This window comes from Triturus cristatus, chromosome 10 (assembly GCF_964204655.1).
Source record: "Triturus cristatus chromosome 10, aTriCri1.1, whole genome shotgun sequence".
Taxonomy (NCBI): domain Eukaryota; kingdom Metazoa; phylum Chordata; class Amphibia; order Caudata; family Salamandridae; genus Triturus; species Triturus cristatus.
Genome location: NC_140593.1, coordinates 58,450,720 through 58,476,000, shown reverse-complemented (window position 1 = coordinate 58,476,000; position 25,281 = coordinate 58,450,720). Strand labels below are relative to the sequence as shown.

The window sequence follows — 25,281 nt, the reverse complement described above, 5'->3', positions numbered from 1 at the left end:
TTCCGTTCCGCTCGCGGAAATTGCGATAATTTGACATTTTCGCGTTCCGCGGAGAGTGCGTAAATGTCAAAATTTCCGCATTCCGCAGTTTAGCGATAATTTGGTTCTTGCTCGCGCTGTAAAATAATACATTCTCGCGCGCGATCGCCTTACCTGAATCCCCGCGTTCGCCGACAAGTTTTCCCGATCCGGTCGCGTTCTCCACAAGATGTTGGATTGTTGGTAGCCATTTGCGCTGTCTCGCGACAGTTAGCGCCCGCAGTAACGTCATGCGTCGCGCGATCACGTCTTTCTTCTCGCGATCATGCACAGCGAGAAGAGTGAAAACAAGATGGCCGCGCCCGCAAGCAACCGCATGGGTAAGTTGGCGTGCCGCGAACACGCAGAAAATACCACGAACGGGCGGGAAAAAAACTTCCGCATCTTCGCGATATTTCTGCGTGTTTGCGGAGATTTTGAACATTCCGCCCACCCCTAATTACAAGCTGAAATACCTCTAGGTGATGCTAACTAGAAGCTAGTATGATGCAACATCACAAGCTGAATTACCTCTAGGAGCTTCTAACCAGAAGCTACCATGAAGCAGCATCAAAACCTGAACTACCTCTAGGAGCTGCTAACCAGAAACTAGTATGGCACAACATCACAAGCTGAATTACCTGTAGACACTGCTAAGCACATGCTAGTATGGCACAAAATCATAAGCCGAATTACCTGGAGGCACTGATAACCAGAAGCTGGTATGGTGCAAAATCACAAACTGAATTACCCAGAAGTCGGTATGGTGCAACGTCACAAACTGAATTACCTCTAGGCACTGCGTCCCAGAAGCTGGTATGGTGCAACATCACAAGCTGAATTACCTATAGGCGCTGCTAACCAGAATCTGGATCTGTGCAACATCACAAGCTGAATTACCTCTAGGCGCTGCTAACTAGAGGATGGTATGGCGCAACATCACAAGCTGAATTTTCTCTGGGCACTGCTAACCAAAAACTAGTATGGCGCAACATCACAAGCTGAAATTCCTCTAGGCACCGCTAACCAGAAGCTAGTATGGTGCAACATCACAAGCTGAACTACCATTATGCGCTGCTAGCCAGAAGCTGGTAAGGTGCAACATCACAGGTGGAATTACCTCTAGGCGCTGCTAACCAGAATCTGATATGGTGCAACATCACGAGCTGGATTAATTCTAGTCGTAGATAATCAGAAGCTGGTATGGCGCAACATCACAAGCTGAATTACCTCTAGGCGCTGCTTACCAGAAGCTAGTATGGCGCAACATCACAAGCTGAATTACCTCTAGGTGCTGCTAACCAGAAGCTAGTATGGAGCAACATTAAAAGCTGAATTTCCTCTAGGTGCTGATACTCAGAAGCTAGTATGGCGCAACTTCGCAAGCTGAATTACCCCTAGGCGCTGCTAACCACAAGCTAGTATGGTGTTACATCACAAGCTGAATTACCTGTAGGCGAGGATAACCAGAAGCTGGTATGGCGTAACATCACAACTTGAATTACCTCTAGGCACTGCTAAATAGAAGCTAGTATGATGCAACGTCACAAGCTGAATTACCTCTAGGAGCTGCTAACCAGAAGCTAGCATGAAGCAGCATCAAAAGATGAACTACCGCTAGGCGCTGCTAACCAGGAACTAGTATGGCACAACATCACAAGCTGAATTACCTGTAGGTGCTGCTAACCACAAGCAATTATGGCACAACATCATATTCTTTATTACCTGTAGGTGCTGCTAACCAGAAGCTGGTATGGTGCAACATCACAAGATGACTTACCTCTAGGCGCTGCTAACCACAAGGTGGTATGGTGTAACATCACAAGATGAATTACCTCTAGGCACTGCTATCCAGAAGCTGGTACGGTGCCACATCACAAGCTGACTTACCTCTAGGCGCTGTTAACCACAAGGTGGTATGGTGCAACACAACAAGCGTACTTACCTCTAGGCGCTGCTAACCACAAGCTAGTATGGCACAACATCACAAGCTGAAGTACCTCTAGACGCTGCTAACCAGAGCTGGTATGGTACAACATCACAGACTGAATTACCTCTAGGCGCTGCCAACCACAAGGTGGTATGGTGCAACACAACAAGCGTAATTACCTCTAGGCGCTGCTAACCACAAGCTAGTATGGCACAACATCACAAGCTGAATTACCTCTAGACGCTGCTAACCAGAAGTTGGTATGGTGCAACATCACAGGCTGAATTACCTCTAGGCGCTGCCAACCACAAGGTGGTATGGTGCAACATCACAAGCTGAACTACCTTTGTGCGCTGCTAGCCAGAAGCTGGTAAGGTGCAACATCACAGGTGGAATTACCTCTAGGCGCTGCTACCCAGAAGCTGGTATGGTGCAACATCACAGGTGGAATTACCTCTAGGCGCTGCCAACCACAAGGTGGTATGGTGTAACATCACAAGCTATCACAAGCTGAATTACCTCTAGGCGCTGCTAACCACAAGCTAGTATGGTGCAACATCACAAGCTGAACTACCTTTATGCGCTGCTAGCCATAAGCTGGTAAGGTGCAACATCACAGGTGGAATTACCTCTAGGCGCTGCTAACCAGAATCTGATATGGTGCAACATCACGAGCTGGATTAATTCTAGTCGTAGATAATAAGAAGATGGTATGGCGCAACATCACAAGCTGAATTACCTGTAGGCGAGGATTACCAGAAGCTGGTATGGCGTAACATCACAACTTGAATTACCTCTAGGCGCTGCCAACCACAAGGTGGTATGGTGCAACACAACAAGCGTAATTACCTCTAGGCGCTGCTAACCACAAGCTAGTATGGCACAACATCACAAGCTGAATTACCTCTAGACGCTGCTAACCAGAAGTTGGTATGGTGCAACATCACAGGCTGAATTACCTCTAGGCGCTGCCAACCACAAGGTGGTATGGTGCAACATCACAAGCTGAACTACCTTTGTGCGCTGCTAGCCAGAAGCTGGTAAGGTGCAACATCACAGGTGGAATTACCTCTAGGCGCTGCTACCCAGAAGCTGGTATGGTGCAACATCACAGGTGGAATTACCTCTAGGCGCTGCCAACCACAAGGTGGTATGGTGCAACATCACAAGCTATCACAAGCTGAATTACCTCTAGGCGCTGCTAACCACAAGCTAGTATGGTGCAACATCACAAGCTGAACTACCTTTATGCGCTGCTAGCCAGAAGCTGGTAAGTTGCAACATCACAGGTGGAATTACCTCTAGGCGCTGCTAACCAGAATCTGATATGGTGCAACATCACGAGGTGGATTAATTCTAGTCGTAGATAATAAGAAGATGGTATGGCGCAACATCACAAGCTGAATTACCTGTAGGCGAGGATTACCAGAAGCTGGTATGGCGTAACATCACAACTTGAATTACCTCTAGGCGCTGCTAAATAGAAGCTAGTATGATGCAACGTCACAAGCTGAATTACCTCTAGGAGCTGCTAACCAGAAGCTAGCATGAAGCAGCATCAAAAGATGAACTACCGCTAGGCGCTGCTAACCAGAAACTAGTATGGCACAACATCACAAGCTGAATTACCTGTAGGTGCTGCTAACCACAAGCAATTATGGCACAACATCATATTCTTTATTACCTGTAGGTGCTGCTAACCAGAAGCTGGTATGGTGCAACATCACAAGATGACTTACCTCTAGGCGCTGCTAACCACAAGGTGGTATGGTGTAACATCACAAGTTGAATTACCTCTAGGCGCTGCTATACAGAAGCTGGTACGGTTCCACATCACAAGCTGACTTACCTCTAGGCGCTGCTAACCACAAGGTGGTATGGTGCAACACAACAAGCGTACTTACCTCTAGGCGCTGCTAAACACAACCTAGTAGGGTGCAACATCACAAGCTGAACTACCTTTATGCGCTGCTAACCAGAGCTGGTATGGTACAACATCACAGACTGAATTACCTCTAGGCGCTGCTACCCTGAAGGTGGTATGGTGCAACATCACAAGCTGAATTACCTTTATGCGCTGCTAACCAGAAGCTGGTATGGTGCAACATCACAGGTGGAATTACCTCTAGGCGCTGCTAACCAGAAGCTGGTATGGTGCAACATCACAAGCTGAATTACCTTTATGCGCTGCTAACCAGAAGCTGGTATGGTGCAACATCACAGGTGGAATTACCTCTAGGCGCTGCTAACCAGAAGCTGGTATGATGCAACATCACAAGCTGAATTACTTGTAGGCACTGCTAACCAGAAGCTGGTATGATGCAACATCACAAACTGAACTACCTATAGGTGCTGCTAACCAGAATCTGATATGGTGCAAATTCACGAGCTGGATTAATTCTAGTCGTAGCTAATCAGAAGCTGGTACGGTGCAACATCACAAACTGAATTACCTCTAGGCACTGCTATCCAGAAGTTAGGACAATGCAATATTACAAGTAGGCCTGGGCTAAATTTCCGTTCCGCTCGCGGAAATTGCGATAATTTGACATTTTCGCGTTCCGCGGAGAGTGCGTAAATGTCAAAATTTCCGCATTCCGCAGTTTAGCGATAATTTGGTTCTTGCTCGCGCTGTAAAATAATACATTCTCGCGCGCGATCGCCTTACCTGAATCCCCGCGTTCGCCGACAAGTTTTCCCGATCCGGTCGCGTTCTCCACAAGATGTTGGATTGTTGGTAGCCATTTGCGCTGTCTCGCGACAGTTCGCGCCCGCAGTAACGTCATGCGTCGCGCGATCACGTCTTTCTTCTCGCGATCATGCACAGCGAGAAGAGTGAAAACAAGATGGCCGCGCCCGCAAGCAACCGCATGGGTAAGTTGGCGAGCCGCGAACACGCAGAAAATACCGCGAACGGGCGGGAAAAAAACTTCCGCATCTTCGCGATATTTCTGCGTGTTTGCGGAGATTTTGAACATTCCGCCCACCCCTAATTACAAGCTGAAATACCTCTAGGTGATGCTAACTAGAAGCTAGTATGATGCAACATCACAAGCTGAATTACCTCTAGGAGCTGCTAACCAGAAGCTACCATGAAGCAGCATCAAAAGCTGAACTACCTCTAGGAGCTGCTAACCAGAAACTAGTATGGCACAACATCACAAGCTGAATTACCTGTAGACACTGCTAAGCACATGCTAGTATGGCACAAAATCATAAGCCGAATTACCTGGAGGCACTGATAACCAGAAGCTGGTATGGTGCAAAATCACAAACTGAATTACCCAGAAGTCGGTATGGTGCAACGTCACAAACTGAATTACCTCTAGGCACTGCGTCCCAGAAGCTGGTATGGTGCAACATCACAAGCTGAATTACCTATAGGTGCTGCCAACCAGAAGCTAGCATGGTGCAACATCACAAGCTGAATTACCTATAGGCGCTGCTAACCAGAATCTGGATCTGTGCAACATCACAAGCTGAATTACCTCTAGGCGCTGCTAACTAGAGGCTGGTATGGCGCAACATCACAAGCTGAATTTTTTCTAGGCACTGCTAACCAAAAACTAGTATGGCACAACATCACAAGCTGAAATACCTCTAGGCACCGCTAACAAGAAGCTGGTATGGTGCAGCATCACAAGCTGAAATACCTCTAGGCACCGCTAACAAGAAGCTGGTATGGTGCAGCATCACAAGCTGAAATACCTCTAGGCACTGCTAACCATAAGTTAGTATGGGCCAACATCACAAGCTGAATTACCTCTAGGCGCTGCTAACTAGAAACTGGTTAGAGCAACATCACAAGCTGAATTTCCACTTGGCGCTGCTAACCAGAATCTAGCATGATGGAACATCACAACTTGAATTACCTGTAGGTGCTGCTCACCACTATGGTGCAATATCAAAGGCTGAAGTACCTGTAGGCGTTGCTACCCAGAAGCTGGTATGCGGCAACATCACAAGCTGAATTACCTCTGGGTGCAGCTAACCAGAAGCTAGCATAACAACATCACAAGCTGAATTACATCTAAGCGCTGCTAACCAGAAGTTGGAATGGCCAATATCACAACACAAGCTGATTTAGCTCTAGCCGCTGCTACCCAGAAGCTGGTATGGTGCAACATCACAAACTGAATTACTTCTAACAGCTGCTAACTAGAAGCTGGTACGGCGCAACATCATAAGCTGAATTACCTCTAGGCGCTGCTATCCAGATGCTGGTATTGTGCAACATCACAAGCTGAATTACTTCTAGGCGCTGCTAACCAGAAGCTCGAATGGCGCAACATTATGAGCTGAATTACCTCTGGGCGTTGCCAACCACAAGAAGGTATGGCGTAACATCACAGGCTGAATTACCTGTAGGCACAGCTAACAAGAAGCTGGTATGGTGCAACATCACAAGCTGAATTACCTGTAGGCGCTGCTAGCAAGATGCTGGTATGGTGCAACATCACAAGCTGCATTACCTCTAGGCGCTGCTAACCCGAAGCTAGTAATGGGCAACATCAAAGGCTGAATTACCTCTAGGCGCTGCTAACCAGAAGCTAGTATTGTGCAACATCACAAGCTGAATTACCTGTAAGCGCTGCTAACCAGAAGCTGGTATGGTGCAACTCACAAGCTGAATTACTTCTAACGGCTGCTAACTAGAAGCAGGTATGGTGCAACATCACAAGCTGAATTACCTTTAGGTGCTGCTACCCAAAAGCTAGTATGGCGCAACATCATACGATGAATTACCTCTAGGCCCTGCTAATCACAAGCTAATATGGTGCAACATCACAGGCTTAATTAACTCTAGGCGCTGCTAACCAGAAGCTGGTATGGTGCAACATCACGGCCTGAATTACCTATAGGAACTGCTAACCAGAAGCTGGTATGGTGCAACATCAAATGGTGAATTAACTCTAGGCGCGGCTAACCAGAAGCTTGTATGATGCAACATCACAAGCTGAATTACCTTTAAGCGCTGCTAACCAGAAGCTAGTATGGTGCAACATCACAAGCTGAATCACGTCTTAAGCACTGCTAACCAGAAGCTGGTATGGTGTGACATTTCAAGGTGAATTACCTATAGGCCCTGCTAACCAAAATCTGATATGGTGCAACATCACGAGCTGGATTACCTCTAGGGGATGCTAACTAGAGGCTGGTATGGCACAACATCACAATCTGAATTTTCTCTGGGTACTGCTAACCAGAAACTAGTGTGGCGCAACATCACAATCTGAAATACCTCTAGGCGCTGCTAACCAAAAGCTGGTATGATGTAACATCACAAACTGAATTACCTCTAAGCACTGCTAACCACAAGTTAGTATGGGCCAACATCACAAGCTGAATTACCTCTAGGCCCTACTAACTAGAAACTGGTTATAGCAACATCACAACTTGAATTACCTATAGGTGCTGCTAACCAGGAGCTGGTATGGCACAACTTCACAAGCTGAATTAACTCCAGGCACTGCTAACCAGAAGCTGGTATGGGGCAACATCACCAGTTGAATTATCTCTAGGCGCTGCTAAATAGAAACTGGTTGGCACAATATCACAAGCTGAATTACCCCTAGGCGCTGCTAACCAGAAGCTAGCATGATGGAACATCACAACTTGAATTACCTGTAGGTGCTGCTAACCAGTATGGTGCAACATCAAAGGCTGAAGTACCTGTAGGCGCTGCTACCCATAAGTTGGTATGGGGCAACATCACAAGCTGAATTACCTCTAGGCGCTGCTAACTAGAGGCTGGTATGGCACAACATCACAAGCTGAATTTTCTCTGGGCACTGCTAACCAGAAACTAGTATGGCACAACATCACAATCTGAATTACCTCTAGGAGCCACTAACCAGAAGCTAGAATGGCGCAACATCACAAGCTGAAAAACCTCTAGGCACCGATAACCAAAAGCTGATATGGTGAAACATGACAAGCTGAATTACCTCTAGGCATTGCTATCCAGAAGCTGGCATGGTGTAACATCACAAGATGAATTACCTCTAGGCACTGCTAACCATAAGTTAGTATGGGCCAACATCATCACAAGCTGAATTACCTCTAGGTGCTGCTAACCAGAAGCTAGCATGATGGAACGTCACAACTTGAATTACCTGTAGGTGCTGCTCACCAGTATGGTGCAATATCAAAGGCTGAATTACCAGTAGGCTCTGCTACCCAGAAGCTGGTATGGGACAACATCACAAGCTGAATTACCTCTAGGTGCAGCTAACCAGAAGCTGGTATGGCGCAACATCACATGCTGAATTACCTCTAGGTGCTGCTAACCAGAAGCTAGCATGGTGCAACATCACAAGCTAAATTCCATCTAAGCGCTGCTAACCAGAAGCTGGTTTGGCCAACATCACAAGCTGAATTACCTGAAGGCGCTGCTAACCAGAAGCTGGTATGGCCAATATCACAAGCTGAATTACATCTAGGCGTTGCTAACCAGAAGCTGGTATTGTGCAACATCACAGTCTGAATTACCTCTAGGAGCTGCTAACCAGAAGCTGGTGTGGTGCAAAATCACAGTCTGAATTACCTCTAGGTGGTGTTAACCAGATGCTGGTATGGTGCAACATCACAGGTTGAATTACCTCCAGGCGCTGCTAACCAGAAGCTTGCATGATGGAACATCACAACTTGAATTACCTGTAGGCGCTGTTAACTAGAAGCTGGAATGGCACAAAATCACACACTGAATTACCTATAGGTGTTGCTAACCAGAAGCTGGAATGGTGCAACATCACAAGCTGAATTACCTCTAGGCGCTGCCAACCACAAGAACGTATGGCGTAACATCACAGGCTGAATTACCTGTAAGGGCTACTACCCAGAAGCTGGTATGGTGCAACATCACAAGCTGAATTACCTCTTGGCGCTGCTATCAAGAAGCTGGTATGATGCAACACAGGGCCGCACTGGCCGTAGTGGGCACCGGGCAATACCCCGGTGCACCGCACGGGTGGGGGCCAGTTTGGGACCCCCGAGGGCCGTTTTTGTTACAGGGCCGTTATTGCAGCATAGCTGCAAAATCGACCCTGTAACAAAATCGTCCAAAAACCGGCCCTGGCAAAGAGCTCGTGGCACCCCCAAGCCCCGGGGGGCCGGCCGAGCACTTTGCCAGGGCCGGTTTTGGTTCACAGTCCAGCCATCATGCAACATCACAAGCTGAATTACCTCTAGGCACTGCTAACCACAAGTTAGTATGGGCCAACATCACAAGCCTAATCAACTCTAGGCGCTGCTAACCAGAAACTGGTTAGAGTAACATCACAAGCTGAATTTCCCCTAGGCGCTGCTAACCAGAAGCTAGCATGATGGAACATCACAAGCTGAATTACCTGAAGGTGCTGCTCTCCAGTATGGTGCAATATCAAAGGCTGAATTACCTCTAGGCGCTGCTCACCAGAAACTAGTATGGCACAACATCACAAGCTGAATTACCTCTAGGTGCTGCTATCCAGAAGCTGGAATCGTGCAACATCACGAGCTGAATTACCTCTAGGCGCTGCCAACCACAAGAAGGTATGGCGTAACATCACAGGCTGAATTACATGTCAGGGCTACTACCCAGGAGCTAGTGTGGCGCAACATCACAAGCTGAATTACCTGTAGGCACAGCTAACAAGAAGCTGGTATGGTGCAACATCACAAGCTAAATTACCTCTAGGCGCTGCTAACCAGAAGCTAGTATTTTGCAACATCATAGGCTGAATTACCTCTAGGCGCTGCTAACCAGAAGCTAGTATGGTGCAACATCATAAACTGAATTACCTCTAGGCGCTGCTAACCACAAGCTAGTATGGCGCAACATCACAAGCTGAATTACCTGTAGGCGCTGCTAACGAGAATCTGGTTTGGTGCAACTCACAAGCTGCATTACTTCTAACGGCTGCTAACTAGAAGCTGGTATGGTGCAACATCACAAGCTGAATTACCTTTAGGTGCTGCTAACCACAAGCTAATATAGTGGAACATCACAGGCTGAATTAACTCTAGGTACTGCTAACGAGAAGCTGGTACGGTGCAACTTCACGGCCTGAATTACCAGTAGGCACTGCTAACCAGAAGCTGGTATGGTGCAACATCAAATGGTGAATTAACTCTAAGAGCTGCTAACCAGAAGCTAGTATGGTGCAACATCACAAGCTGAATTACCTCTAAGCGCTGCTAACTAGAAGCTAGTATGGTGCAACTTCACAATCTGAAATACCTCTATGCACCGCTAACCAGAAGCTGGTAGGGTGTAACATCACAAGCTGAATTTCCTCTAGGCACTGCTAACCACAAGTTAGTATGGGCCAACATCACAAGCTGATTTACCTCTGGGCCCTACTATCTAGAAACTTGTTAGAGCAACATCACAAGCTGAATTTTCCATAGGCATTGCTAACTAAAAGCTAGCATAATGGAACATCACAACTTGAATTACCTGTAGGTGCCGCTAACCAGGATGGTGCAACATCAAAGGCTGAATTACCTGTAGGAGCTGCTAAACAGGAGCTTGTATGGCACAACATCATAAGCTGAATTATCTCTAGGTGCTGCTAACTAGAAACTGGTTGGCACAACATCACAGGCTGAATTATTCCTAGGCGCTGCTAACCAGAAGCTAGCATGATGGAACACCGGAAAGCTAAACCGCCCACAAAAACGCCATCCGCAGACACCACCACCTCATCAGATCCGCCAAAAGGACCTCCTTAAAAGACCGCCTAGACAACGATGCACACAACAGCAAAGAGCTCTTCAACATCGTGAAGGAACTCTCCAACCCCAGCTCCAACACCAACGATATCCCACCTTCACAAGACCTGTGCGACTCGCTGGCCACCTTCTTCCATCGCGAGATCGCAGACATCCACGACAGCTTCAACACCGTCACCACCCTGGCAATCACTGAGACCCCCGCTCCCACGACCACCACTTGCACCAACCGCCTGATCTCCTGGACCAACATCAACGACGACAACACCATCAAGATCATGAACACCGTCCACTCCGGATTCCCGGAAGACCCCTGCCCACACCACATCTTCAACAAAGCCAGCAGCACCATCGCACCCCATCTCCGGAAAACCATCAACATCTCCTTCGAGACAGCGACCTTCCCGGAGAGCTGGAGACACGCAGAGATCAACGCCTTACTCAAGAAACCCAAGGCGGACCCCAAGGACTTCAAGAAATTCCGACCCATCTCCCTTCTCCTGTTCCCGGCGAAGATCATCGAAAAGGCCGTCAACAAACAACTGACCAGCTTCCTCGAGGAGAACAGCATCCTGGACCCGTCCCAGTCCGGGTTCCGCAGCAACCACAGCACCGAAACTGCCCTCATCGCCGCCACCGATGACATCACGTCCTAGACAACGGAGAAACCGCGGTCCTCATCCTCCTGGACCTGTCAGCCGCCTTCGACACGGTCTGCCTTCGCACACTACGAACACGCCTCTACGACACCGGAATCCAAGAGAAAACCCTGGACTGGACCTTCTCCTTCATCTCCGGCAGAACACAGAGCGTCTGCCTCCCCCCCTTCCGCTCCGAAGCCACCGAGATCATCTGCGGCATACCCCAAGGCTCATCCCTCAGCCCAACGTTGATCAACGCCTACATGGCACCATTCGCCCACATCGCACGACGGCACGACCTCAACATCATCTCCTATGCCGACGAAACCCAGCTGATCCTCTCCCTCACCAAGGACCCCCACACCACCAAAACCAACCTCCACGAAGGAATGAAGTTCCTCGCCGACTGGATGAGGAACAGCCGACTGAAGCTGAACTCAGACAAGATGGAGGTCCTCATCCTGGGAACCTCCCCCACGGTCTGGGACGACTCCTGGTGGCCAACTGCACTAGGAACACCCCCAACACCCACCGACCACGCACGCAACCTAGGGGTCATCCTCGACTCTACCGTCTCCATGACGAAGCAGGTCAACGCCATCTCGTCCTCCTGCTTTAACACCCTCCGCATGCTTCGCAGGATCTTCAAGTGACTCCCCACCGAAACAAGAAGGACGGTCACCCAGGCCCTCGTCAGCAGTAAACTGGACTACGGAAACGTACTTAATGCAGGAGACCCGGCCAAACTCCTGAAACAGCTTCAACGCATCCAGAATGCCTCTGCACGCCTGATCCTCGACATCCCTCACCACAGCCACATCACACGCCACCTGAGAGACCTACACTGGCTCCCTGTCAACAAGAGGATAACCTTCAAACTCCTCACCCACGCACACAAGGCACTCCACAACACCGGACCAACGTACCTCAACAGCCGACTCAGCCTCTACACCCCCACCCGCCAGCTCTGCTCCGCAGCCCGCGCCCTCGCCACCGTCCCCTGCATCTGAAGAGTGACCGCCGGCAGCAGATCATTCTCCCACCTCGCCGCCAAGACATGGAACACCCTCCCCATCCGCCTGCGGCAGACCGAAGAGCTTCTGACCTTCAGAAGACTTCTCAAGACCTGGCTCTTCGAACAGTAGCAGCTTCCCCCCTCCCCCCAGCGCCTTGAGACCCTCGCGGTTATGTAGTGCACTTTACAAATGCCATGATTGATTGATTGATTGATTGAACATCACAACTTGACTTACCTGTAGGTGCTTCTAACCAGGATGGTGCAACATCAAAGACTGAATTACCTCTAGGAACTGCTAACCAGAAGCTGGTACTTGGCAACATCACAAGCTGAATTATCTCTAGGTGCTGCTAGCTAGAAACTGGTTGGCACAACATCACAAGCTGAATTACCCCTAGGCGCTGCTAAACAGAAGCTAGCATGATGGAACATCACAACTTGAATTACCTGAAGGTGCTGCTAACCAGTATGGTGCAATATCAAAGGCTGAAGTACCTGTAGGCGCTGCTACCCAGAAGCTGGTATTGGGCAACATCACAAGCTGAATTACCTCTAGATGCAGCTAACCAGAAGCTGGTATGGCGCAACATCACAAGCTCAATTACCTCTAGGTGCTGTTAACTAGAAGCTAGCATGGTGCAATAACACAAGCTGAATTACCTCTAGGCGCTGCTAACTAGAGGCTGGTATGGCACAACATCACAAGCTGAATTTTCTGTGGGCACTGCTAACCAGAAACTAGTATGGCACAACATCACAATCTGAATTAACTCTAGGTGCTGCTAACCAGAAGCTAGTATGGCGCAACATCACAAGCTGAAAACCCTCTAGGCACCGCTAACCAGATGCTGATATGGTGTAGCATCACAAGCTGAATTATCTCTAGGCACTGCTATCCAGAAGCTGGTATGGTGTAACATCACAAGCTGAATTACCTCTAGGCACTGCTAACCATAAGTTAGTATGGGCCAACATCACAAGCTGAATTACCTCTAGGCGCTGCTAACCAGAAGCTAGCATGATGGAACATCACAACTTGAATTACCTGTAGGTGCTGCTCACCAGTATGGTGCAATATCAAAGGCTGAAGTACCTGTAGGCGCTGCTACCCAGAAGCTGGTATTGGGCAACATCACAAGCTGAATTACCTCTAGATGCAGCTAACCAGAAGCTGGTATGGCGCAACATCACAAGCTCAATTACCTCTAGGTGCTGTTAACTAGAAGCTAGCATGGTGCAACATCATAAGCTGAATTACATCTAAGCGCTGCTAACCAAAAGCTGGTATGGCCAACATCACAAGCTGAATTACTTGTAGGTGCTGCTAACCAGAAGCTGGTATAGCGCAACATCACAGGCTAAATTACCTGTAGGCACTGCTAACTGAACGCTGGTATGGTCACTATCACAAGCTGAATTGCCTTTAGGTGCTGCTAACCAGAACTAGAATGGCCCAACATCACAAGCTGAACTACCTGAAGTCGCAGCTAACTAGAAGCTGGTATGATGAAACATCACAAGCTGAATTACCTCTAAGCGCTGCTAACCAGAATCTGATATGGTGCAACATCACGAGCTGGATTACCTCTAGAGGCTGCTAACTAGAAGCTAGTATGATGCAACATCACAATCTGAAATACCTCTAGGCACCGCTAACCAGAAGCTGGTATGGTGTAACATCACAAGCTGAATTACCTCTAGGCACTGCTAACCACAAGTTAGTATGGGCCAACATCACACGCTGAATTTCCCCTAGGCATTGCTAACCAGAAGCAAGCATGATGGAACATCACAACTTGAATTACCTGTAGGCGCTGCTACCCAGAAGCTGGTATGGTGCAACATCACAAGTTGAATTACCCCAAGGTGCCGCTAACGAGAAGCTAGCATGGTGCAACATCACGAGCTGAATTCCCTCTAGGTGCTGCTAACTAGAGGCTGGTATGGCACAACATCACAATCTGAATTTTCTGTGGGCACTGCTAACCAGAAACTAGTATGGCACACCATGACAATCTGAATTACCTCCAGGCGCTGCTAACCAGAAGCTATTATGGCGCAACATCACAAGCTGAAAAACCTCTAGGCACCACTAACCAGAAGCTGATATGGTGTAACATGACACGCTGAATTACCTCTAGGCGCTGCTAACAAGAAGTTGGTATGATGCAACATCACAAGCTGAATTATCTCTAGCCACTGCTATCCAGAAGCTGTTATGGTGTAACATCACAAGCTGAATTACCTCTAGGCACTGCCAACCATAAGTTAGTATGGGCCAACATCACAAGCTGAATTACCTCTAGGCACTGCTAACCAGAAGCTAGCAGGATGGAACATTACAACTTGAATTACCTGTAGATGCTGCTCACCAGTATGGTGCAATATTAAAGTCTGAAGTACCTGTAGGCGCTGCTACCCAGAAGCTGGTATGGCGCAACATCACAAGCTGAATTACCTCTAGGTGCTGCTAACCAGAAGCTAGCATGGTGCAACTTCACAAGCTGAATTACCTCTAGGCGCTGCAAACCAGAACTAGAATGGCTGAAAATCACAAGCTGAATTACCTGAAGGCGCGGCTAACCAGAAGCTGGTATGGTGCAACATCACAGGTGGAATTACCTCTAGGCGCTGCTAACCAGAAGCTAGCATGATGCAACATCACAAGCTGAATTACCTCTAGGCACTAATAACCAGAAGCTGGAATGGTGCAACATCACAAGCTGAACTACCTCTAGGTGTTCCTAGCCAGATACTGGGATGGTGCAGCATCACAAGCTGCTGAATTATATCTAAGCACTGCTAATCAGAAGCTGGTATGGCCAACATCATAAGCTGAATTACCTTTAGGCACTGCTAACCTGAAGCTATCCTAATGCAACATCACAAGCTGAAATACCTCTAGGTGCTGCTAACCAGAAGCTGGTATGACACAACATCATAAGCTGAGCTACCTCTAGGCGCTGTGAAAAAGAAGCTAGTACCTCGCAGCCAAAGAACTCCACAGATGGATCTCCAACTTCACAGACGAGCTCGCCCCCCTACGTAACACCGACAGACTCCACCCCAGGAAGGCCACCTGGTTTACTGCCGACCTCCAAGAATCCAGACGCATCTGCAGACGTCCCGTGGAGAACTGGAGAAACAGCAAATCCTCGTAAGACTGCACCTCCTACAAGAACGCCATGACAGACTACCACCAACGGATCAAATCCACCAAAAGGACCTTCATCCAGAACAAGATCCTCGCCAAAGTCAGCAACTCCAAGGAACTCTTCAGCATCAGCCAGAAATTCACCAAGCCCCCCAGCGAAACCACGGACATCACCCCCTTACTGGACCTCTGCAACAATCTTGGATCATATCGCCATCTGAAGATCAAGGGCTTCTATGGCAACTTCAACGACCAGGCGCCTGACTCTGAAACGACCCCATCCTCCAGAAACGCCAGCCAGCTCCCCATCTCCTCCGGGAACCCAGTCACCACTGAAGACACCGCATCGACCATGAAAGGCATCCACTCAGGAGCCCCAATGGACCCCTGCCCCCGCACATCTTCCACAGAGCCGCCACAGCCATCGCCCCTGAACTATGATGGACCATCAACGCCATCTTGGAAACCGTCATCTTTTCCGACGACTGGAAACGCACAGAAGTCACACCCCTACTCAAGAAGCCCTAAGCCGATCCCATAGACCTCAAGAACTACTGACCCATCTCCCTCCTCCCCTTCGCAGCCAAAGTTACCGAGAAGACCGTCAACATCCAACTAACGAAATTCATCGAAGTAAACTCAATCCTCGACCCCTCCCAGTCCAGATTCCGCAGCAACCACAGCACTGACAGCTCCCTACTCGCCGCCACAGATGACATCCGCACCCTTCTCGACCAAGGACACACTGCAGTCCTCATCCTACTAGACCTCTACCCAGCCTTTAACACCGTCTCCCACCGCACACTCATCGCCAGACCCTAGGAAGCCGGAATACAGGGAACCACTCACGACTGGCACCGATCCTTCCTTGCCGGCAGAACCCAAAGAATTTGACTTCCACTCTTCCTCTCTGAACCCACGGAAATCAACTGCAGAGTGCCCCAAGGATCTTCGCTCAGTCCCATGCTCTTCAACATCTACTTGGCCCCTCTCGCCGCCATTGTTACACAGCACCGACTCAGCATAGTATCATTCGCCGACAACACTCAGCTCATCCTCTCCCTCACCATAGACCCCATCACCACCAGACTCAACTTCCAGGAAGGAATAAAGGACGTTGCATCCTGGATGAGCAGCAGCTGCCTGAAGCTCAACTCGGAGAAGACACAGGTCCTCGTCCTCGGACCCTCCCCCTCTGCATGGGAGAACTCCTGGTGGCCCACCATCCTCAGCAGCTCCCTCACCCCCACGGACCACGCCCGAAACCTCGGCATCGTACTCAACTCCTCCCTCTCCATGACCCGACAGGTCAACGCCATCGCCTCAACCTACTTCAACACCCTCCGCATCCTCCAAAAGACCTTCAAATGGATCCCCACCGAATCTAGGAAGACTGTCACCCGCGCACTCATAACCAGCAGGCTGGACTATGGAAACGCCAACCCCGCCGGGATCAACAAGTCTCTGCTCCGCAAACTCCAGATCATACAGAACACCACAGCCAGACTCGTCCTCGGCATCCCTCGACATGAACACATCATCCAGCACCTGCGTAACCTCCACTGGCTTCCCATCAAGAAAAGAGTAACCTTCGAGATAATCACCCACGCCTACAAAACCTCCACAATACCGGACCCCAATACCTCAACAACAGAATCTCATTTCACATACCCATGAGGAACCTCCAATCCACCGACCTCGCCCTGGCAGAACCCCTGCGCATCCGCAGAGCAAGAACGGATGGAAGAACCTTCTCCTACATCACAGCAAAGCCTGGAATGAGTTGCCGATCAACATCAGACGCGCCCCCAACCTGCACATCATCAGGAAGACCCTCAAGATCTTGCTCATTGAATGACCAAAGCTGCTCCTCCCCCACCCCCCCAGTGCCTTAAAACCCTCACTGGTGAGTAGCGCGCTTAAAAACTCCCTGATTGATTAATGGTGCAACATAACAAGCTGAATTACCTCTAGGCGCTGCTCACCGGAAGCTAGCATGGAGCAACATGACAAGCTGAATTACTTCTAGGCGCTGCTAACCTGAAGCTGGTATGGCGCAACAGCACAAGCCAAATTACTTAAAATCGCTGCTAACCAGAAGCTGGTATGATGCAACATGACAACTTGAATTACCTCTAGGGGCTGCTAACCAGAGGCTCATATAGTGCAACATCACAAGCTGAATTACCTCTAGGCGCTGCTAACCAGAAGCTGGTATGAAGCAACATCACGAGCTGAATTAATTCAAGGCGCTTTAGTGCTCACCAGTAGCTAGGAGTAGGAAAGCATCTTTTTTGGAGGGCTTACATCTGAGAATCATCATTTCAGAATGCTGGGGCGAGGAAGCAGGCGTTACAGATCATCGTCCTTGCGCACAGAGGCTTGCGTACCCTCCCACTGCCCCCCTCCCCTGGCTCACCTCTGTCGAAGGCCATCTTCACGTCTTCTATGTGCTCTGTGAAGCCTGAGACCCTGTACAGACCCTCGGACTTCAGACCTGCAAGAGGGAGAAGGAAAAACCCTGTGATTAGGAACGCCAGTCAGAGCATCTAGGGTTAGATTTAGAGAAATACATTGTTTTTTAGAACGCAGTCAGATTGTGTCTGTTTGAACAATATCTTGTGCACTGTCATTTCGAACAAATAGCTTTGGGTAGTGACTGAAGAGTCCTCCATATGTTGCTGCTACAGAGGGTCCAGGTAGAGCGGATTAATCCAGGCAGCTGCCACTGACTAGATGTGTCCTAATACGTGTGATTTTTGATCCATCATAAAGGATAAGTTCTACATGTCAATCTGAAGCCATTACAAGGCCTGGGCGGAGTTTGCGAAGTTCCGCTATGCGGAAATCTGCAAAGTGCCGATAATACTCCTCCGCGCTCCCCGGAGTTCGCAAGCGATGGAGTAAGGTAAGTTGCAATGCTCGTGTTGATTTTTAGCACCAAGAGTTTGTCCGGTGCTGTAAAATCAGTGCAAATGGCACCACACGCAGTGCAAGAGGGTGTTGCTTCTTTCTGCCACTCGACTAGATGTTCTACTTGAGCAGTAGCTTTGTTAATGCGACAGTATTGACCTGCCGCAAATACCCGCGTTGAGAAATTTCGCCGGGAGGTGGTCTAGCATACGATTTTCTTTGCTCTCACTTGCAAATTTAACGTTGGCAAGTGGAGTGAGAGAAAAAGCTCTGCTACTCTGAGTTTTTTTGGAACTACGCGCTCTACTTGGAGTGTAGAGTGGGCAAAACTTCAAAGAGGGAGCTGTGTATTGTACAAAGGAAGCTGTGTAATGTACAGGTGGAGCTGTGTAATGTGAAGAAGATGGGAAATGTAAAGAGGAGGCTATGCAATGTCAAGGAAGTGGCTCCCTTCGATGCAGTTCACTGTTCGTTCTCTACACACATTCTTCTCTCTTCGTCCTGCGGCACCGGCCTTAACAGGTCCTCCTACATCCCCAGCCAGGCATTCATCTCACCCTACAGCTCATCTGTGATACTACCTACACCAAATGGTATTGCTACTAGGGGGTGGGTGTAACTTGCAAAGTTTCACTCCATGGAATTCATTGAAGTTACAGAAAACACTGCACGATTCTGCAGATTTCTGCAAGTGTGCGGCATTCGGCACGGCGTGCTGCTTGAGTTCATGTTTAGCACCGCAAGCTTCTTCCGTGATGTAAAATCAGTGCGAACTGCACCACGCGGCGCACCAGAGGCTGCTGCTTCTTTCTGCCATGCTAGTAGATCTTCCGCTCGAGCGGCAGCTTCCTCAGTGCGAATGGTCGCAAACTGCTGTGTCTGCCCAGGTTAAGAAATCTCGCTGGGAGCACCTGCCAATCGTGCTAGAGGATCCAAATTTATGCTCGCTCTTGGCAACTTAATATTGGTGAGCATCGCGTGAGAAAAAACTCCACCACAAAGCGGTTGGTGGACTTTTACGGGAACTCTGTGTTCCAATTGGAATGCGAAGTGGGCTAAACTCAGCGAACTCCGGCAGCAGAGCAGAAGTTTGCTACCACCTCCTTGTTGATGACGCCCAAAGTTTCTTCTCCCTCTCGTCTTCCACACCTTAGCGCCACACTCAACCTCAGTGTCTCACTGCTGCCTGGCGCTGGAAGGCCCTGCCTTCATAAGCCACTGAGTTAACTAACCGGAGCCCCAGATCATAGCACCATACTCTGATCTTAGTGTCTCACTATTTACAGGCGCTTGATGGCCCAGCCTTCTCTTATGCTTTATTCATGAAAAACTGAGTTCATCTAACCGGCCTCCCCTGGCCCAATCTCCCTAGCACCACACTCAAATCTTAGTGTCTCACTGCTGCCAGGTGCTGGGTGGCCTTGCCTTCATGAACCAATGAGTTTATCTAACTTGTCTCCCTGAGTCCCCGGGCGCACCTGTGAAGTGCCAGAAGGCCCACCTTTTCCCCCTGCAGCCGGCAAACTTCGCTTTATCTCTCCACCACAGCTCAGGCAGTCAGACATCAGCTCCACAGTATGTTTCTTCAGGGTAGTCAGGGATGCCATGCACTACCCTTGGCACTTCCCTTGTTAGCTCTGGGCTCAGGTCTTGAAAGCGGCAGCATGAACAGATGGTAAACAGGTGTATTCGAGCCCCTGAGTCTTTTCCACTAGATGTCCACCCCCTAGTGCCTTGGTAACAGATACGAGACTGACAAAGAGCTATGCAAGAAACAAGGCTTCACGAGGGGGATGCCACTTCCAGTATCCCAAGCCCACGGTGATGGGATATGCATGGGACAAGCGGTCACGAGGGTGAGGGGACTTCCAGTATCCCAAGCCCACGGTGATGGGATATTCATGGGACAAGGGGTCACTTGTAGGGGTGGGCGTCACAGTCATATTTCTCTCTAGGGAAATTACTGCAAAATTATTCGTAATTACGCATACTTACATGAAAAGCACAAGCCAGTATTAAGCGCTATTTTCTTAGTGGAAAATGCACCCCCGCATCTACGATGGGCCCGAGGATCCATTCTGCTCAAAGAAAACAGCACTAAATGCTTTAAGACACAGACGGCAGCAGCCAGCAACTGCTCGCTCTCTATAAGTTCATTTTTCCTGTGCTCCTGCCATGCGATTTTTGCCCCGAATTACTCTTAGTTACTCAAGCTGGCATAATTGTGTAATTTCAATTATTACACACCACAAGAGTAATGCATAATTACTGAAATTACTCTGACTAGTCTGGCGTAATGAAATGTATGCCTAGGCCTAGTCACTTCTGATATGCCAAGCTCATGGTGATGGGCTATGAGTGGGATGAGGGGTCATCCATTTGATGTCACTTCCAGTATCCCATACTCATGATGATGGGTTGGGCATAGGACGCAGGGTCACCTGTGTGATGTCACTTCCAGTATCTCATGCCCATAGCGATGGGCTATGCATGGAACAAGCGGTCATCTGTGTGATGCCATTTTCATTATCCTGTGCCCATGGTGATGGGATGAGGGGTCAAACAATCAATCAATCAGTAGATTTGTAGAGCAAATCTGTGAGGGCATCTAGGCGCTGGCAGGGTCCTGTTGAGTCCCGAATAGCCAGGTCTTCAGGGAGTTTCGGAACCTTGGAAGATATAGAAGATATATCTGAAGATAAAAGGGTAGCTCATTCCATGTCTTTGCTGCTAGGTAGGAGAAGGAGCGACCTCTGCATCTGCTATGTCGAATGCAGGGTGAAGGTTAAAGGAGGTGATGCGGAGCGGAGGTGTCTGGTGGGCTGATGGAAGTTCAGTTGGTGGTTTAGGTAAGTGCGTCCAAAGTTGTTTAGGGCCTTGTATGCATGGACTAGGAGCTTGAACTGGCCTCTTTTCTGTAGAGGGAGACAGTGGAGTTCCCTGAGGTAGACGGTGATGTGGGTTCATCTAGGGAGATCCAGGATGAGTCTGGCTGCAGTGTTCTGTATGGTCTGTAGTCGTTATCGGGTGTGAGCTACGATGCCTGTATAGAAAGCATGGCTGCAGAACAGTCGACTGGAGATGAGGGCCTTGGTGATGGTGTGTCTTGAGCTTTGGGGTCGCCATTTGAATATCTTATGAAGCATGCAGAGGAGGAAGAAGCAGGAGGAGGAGATGGAGTTGGCCTGAGTCGTCATGGTTAGCTTGTTGTCCAGAATGATGCCTAGTTTCCTAGTATGGTCAGTGGTTGTTGGAAGGAGGTCAGTGCCAACAGGATGCATCCCATGGGAAGCTTTTGTATCCAAAAATCAGAAGCTCTGTACAGGAACATCTCTAGGATTTTGAGGACTGTGGACTAAACATATTTTGGGGGCCCCTGTTCGGAACAGCTTCGCATTTATGATTCAATTTCACCTCTTTCATGCCCTCTTTGGCCAGGTCACTGACAGTTCATGGGCACATTGTTCCAAATTCTGAACATGTTTACATCTAATATTGAGGGATAGTGATAGTGACGTGTTTTCAGTGGATGAGCTACTTACCTTCGGTAACGATGTATCCGGTAGAGACGTTGTCTAGCCTCAGATTCCTTAACTTACAATATCCCCAGGCGTCAGACTAAATCCGGAAAATTCTTTTCAGCAGCACCTCAGCTCGTCGGGGGGTGGCGCCACACGACCCCGCCCTGACATCGTCCACGTCCGTGACTCATATAAGTCCCTCCCGACGCGCTGACGACAATTTTCTTCGGAGAAAGTTTTCCGCGGAGCCACCAACAAAAAACTGAAAGTATGGGAACAGTGTGCGAAGGATGAAAAATCCGCAAAATAAAAAAGGCAGATGGTGCAAACACCATCATAAAAGACAAAACTACGATGTGAGAAAGAACCCCGCATAGCGAAGCGTAGGTCCTTCGCAAAGTGTGAGCATGAAGGGAAGAATATCTCAACAGACCAAAAAATAGACTGTCATTACCATGTAGAACTGTGACTGGTATTACCATGTAGAACTGTACCTTCCAACAAGGATGGAGCACAGAAAGAACTGCAATGTACCGTAAGACGGTATCTTCCTTACAGAAAGTACAGCAATGTACCGTAAGAAGGTATCTTCCCTAAATAACAATGGAAGTGTGAAACAGAGCTGAAGAGCTCGTCAAAGAAGGCAACTATATATGAGACAAGAGCCTCCAGTTAATGGAGAAGGTGGGTGGGAGGGAAGACAGCCAGAGAAGAAGAAGAAGAAGAAGAATCTCCTGACGACAGTGAATGAAAAGGCACCACCTACAGGAAAAAGCCCCTTGGAGGGAGTCAGTCGCATATGGTAATTCAGAAAGGGGCGCACCTATGTGAGCACCCTTGAAAGAAAACCAATGGCAACTGAAAGGCAAGTGGAAAAACCCACCTGGCAAGGTTCTCACAGAGCGGGGAGGATGAGTGGCCGTTAAGGAATCTGTGGCTAGACAATGTCTCTACCAGATACATCATTGCCGAAGGTAAGTAACTCGTACATCTGATAGAGACATCTAGCCGCAGATTCCTAACTTAGAATAGATACCACAGCCATACCCCCAGGGGGGTGGTGGGTCTGCGACAGAACAACAGAAGGTGCTTAAGCACGGAGCACGCAACAGAGTGACAGACAATGGGTAAGGCGGTGGCAGGACAACCAGACAGCAGCCCAATTAGCTTGGAAGAGCAAAAGAGAACGGGAGGCAAGGCGTCCCAAAACAAACGCTATAATGGTGCCACACCACACCTGTATAAGCATGAGATGTGGAAACGGCACCAGCTATATAGCAAACAGAGAGAGAGAGAGAGAGAGAGAGAGAGAGAGAGAGAGAGAGAGAGACACGAACGAAGGAGGAAGAAGGACCACCCTCAGCGTAATGGCACACTATGTGGACACCAACCAAAGCTTGGGGAAAAACATGAAGCGATGCAACCATACCAGAGCCTACCAGGCTAGCCAATTGAAGGAAGGCCGGCGAAGCTATCGCCAGGAGCCAAAGGGCAAGAGGTAGAAACTGAACAATGTCTTAGAAGGACAGGCGGGATCAAGAAAGACGTCAAGTGCCCGCCCAGGCACCAAAATGGTGGGGGGGCAGGGGCGAGCAGGGCATGCTGATGCAGGCCATTACTGAAACTTGCACAGAGCCGACAGCCACAGAGACAACAAGGTGGCGGAGATAAAAAAAAAAGGGCATAGGACTGCCCAACTAGGCAGCTTGGAGAGTAAGGTGAGAACCAACTCATGAAATAAAGTTGTAGGGTGCAGACCCTAGAACGACTGACATTAGAAGAGCTGTCCCGCAGGTACAGCGGCCATAGGATAGGGTGATGCCTAATGAGAGGGGCACATCCGGAAGAAGTGGCAGCATAGGCACCGAGTACCATTAGGCGTATAAATGTAGGAAAGAATCTGAGATTTGTAGACCACATCCTCCGACTGGGAGTAAAAATGAACCCTTGGCCAGAAAGAGAGGTATCGTTCAGTTTCTGCACACCAAGAAGGGAGCAGTGTAGACAAAGGGCAATCCCGAGTACAGCCCTAAACGGCCCCCTGATTCATGGAGATATAGGACCAGACTTCATAGCAGCAAAGAGAGGTGGAGATGATGGAAGAAGAGTACCCAATGTAACATGCATATACACAAATATACAAACATACATATATATATATATATATATATATTCACTGAAAAAACCATAGGTTTCACACATGTTATAGTTAGCTGTACATTTCACTCGTAAAAAACCAATGAAATTCCCCCGTTATAGTTAGTGCAGGCAACTATAACTCACGCGACCGCAATCCTCTGCTGATGCTAATACTGTATTTAGACACTTATTTGCCCATGTCTTCTTCCATTAAATTTTAGCTATACATATATTACAAATATATTTTTTTCATAAAGACACATATGTCATCAGCAGAAGATTGCGGTCGCGTGAGTTATAGTTGCCTGCACTAACTATAACGGGGGAATTTCATTGGTTTTTTACGAGTGAAATGTACAGCTAACTATAACATGTGTGAAACCTATGGTTTTTTCAGTGAATTTGCAAGGTTTTTTAAATGCTAATTCCTAACTATAACGTGTGTGAAACCTATGGTTTTTTCAGTGAATTTGTACGGTTTTTTAAATGCTAACTTACTTTACGCCACGAATGGCCAGTTAACGCAGTTCGTTCCGTGTGCGCACGGTGCGCTTCGCGCACCGCGCGCCCACTTTACGCAGTTAGTGCCGTGCACGCACGGTGGTCACGCGGTGCGCTGCGCGCACCGCGTGCCCACGTTATGCGGGATGGGCCATGTACGCACGATGCGCTTCGCGCACCGTGCACACATGGGGGACATATTATGCGCATCGTTGTGAAATGTATTCTTTATTATTTTCATTTCTTTGATATACAATGCACAAATGGTGCCCTTCGGGCACCATTTGCACATGGGGTGGGGAGAGTGTGGATAATTTGTTTTTTTTAAAAAAAAATTTACCGTACGCGTACGGTAAGTGTAATCGGCGATTTTTCGAAAAAAAAAAAAATTTTTTTTTTGGCCTAGGGGGTTGTTTGGGGACCCGTATATCACTGCTGGGTGATTAGTATCTAAATATACTGCCCCTTTATACATTTTTTGGCTTCATTTATGCTGCCACACTCAGAGTGCGAGAGAGAAAATGGCGGCCGCCACTTCCTGGTTTCGGCCGATTCGAATGTTTACTAAGATCTAAGAGCCAATCAGAATCGCGCTCGCGCACGTCACCGTACGCGTACGGTAAGCGCACCGTAAGCGCACCGTAAGCTGGCTCAGATATATATATTGATTTAAAGGCTATTTTCTCAGAATCTACTGAACAGATTTACACCAAACCTACAAAAGGCACTTC

General features: G+C 48.6%; 1 protein-coding gene across 2 annotated transcripts in view; it reads right to left on the bottom strand.

The window, feature by feature from the left end:
• CHN2 (chimerin 2) overlaps positions 1 to 25,281 on the bottom strand; it is a 531,221-nt gene that overhangs the window by 70,219 nt on the left and 435,721 nt on the right. For both annotated transcript variants that reach the window (XM_085630409.1, XM_085630408.1), the window contains exon 10: positions 17,896 to 17,973. In XM_085630409.1, coding sequence (XP_085486535.1) covers positions 17,896 to 17,973 — 78 coding nt within the window. The remainder of the gene's footprint in view (positions 1 to 17,895; positions 17,974 to 25,281) is intronic.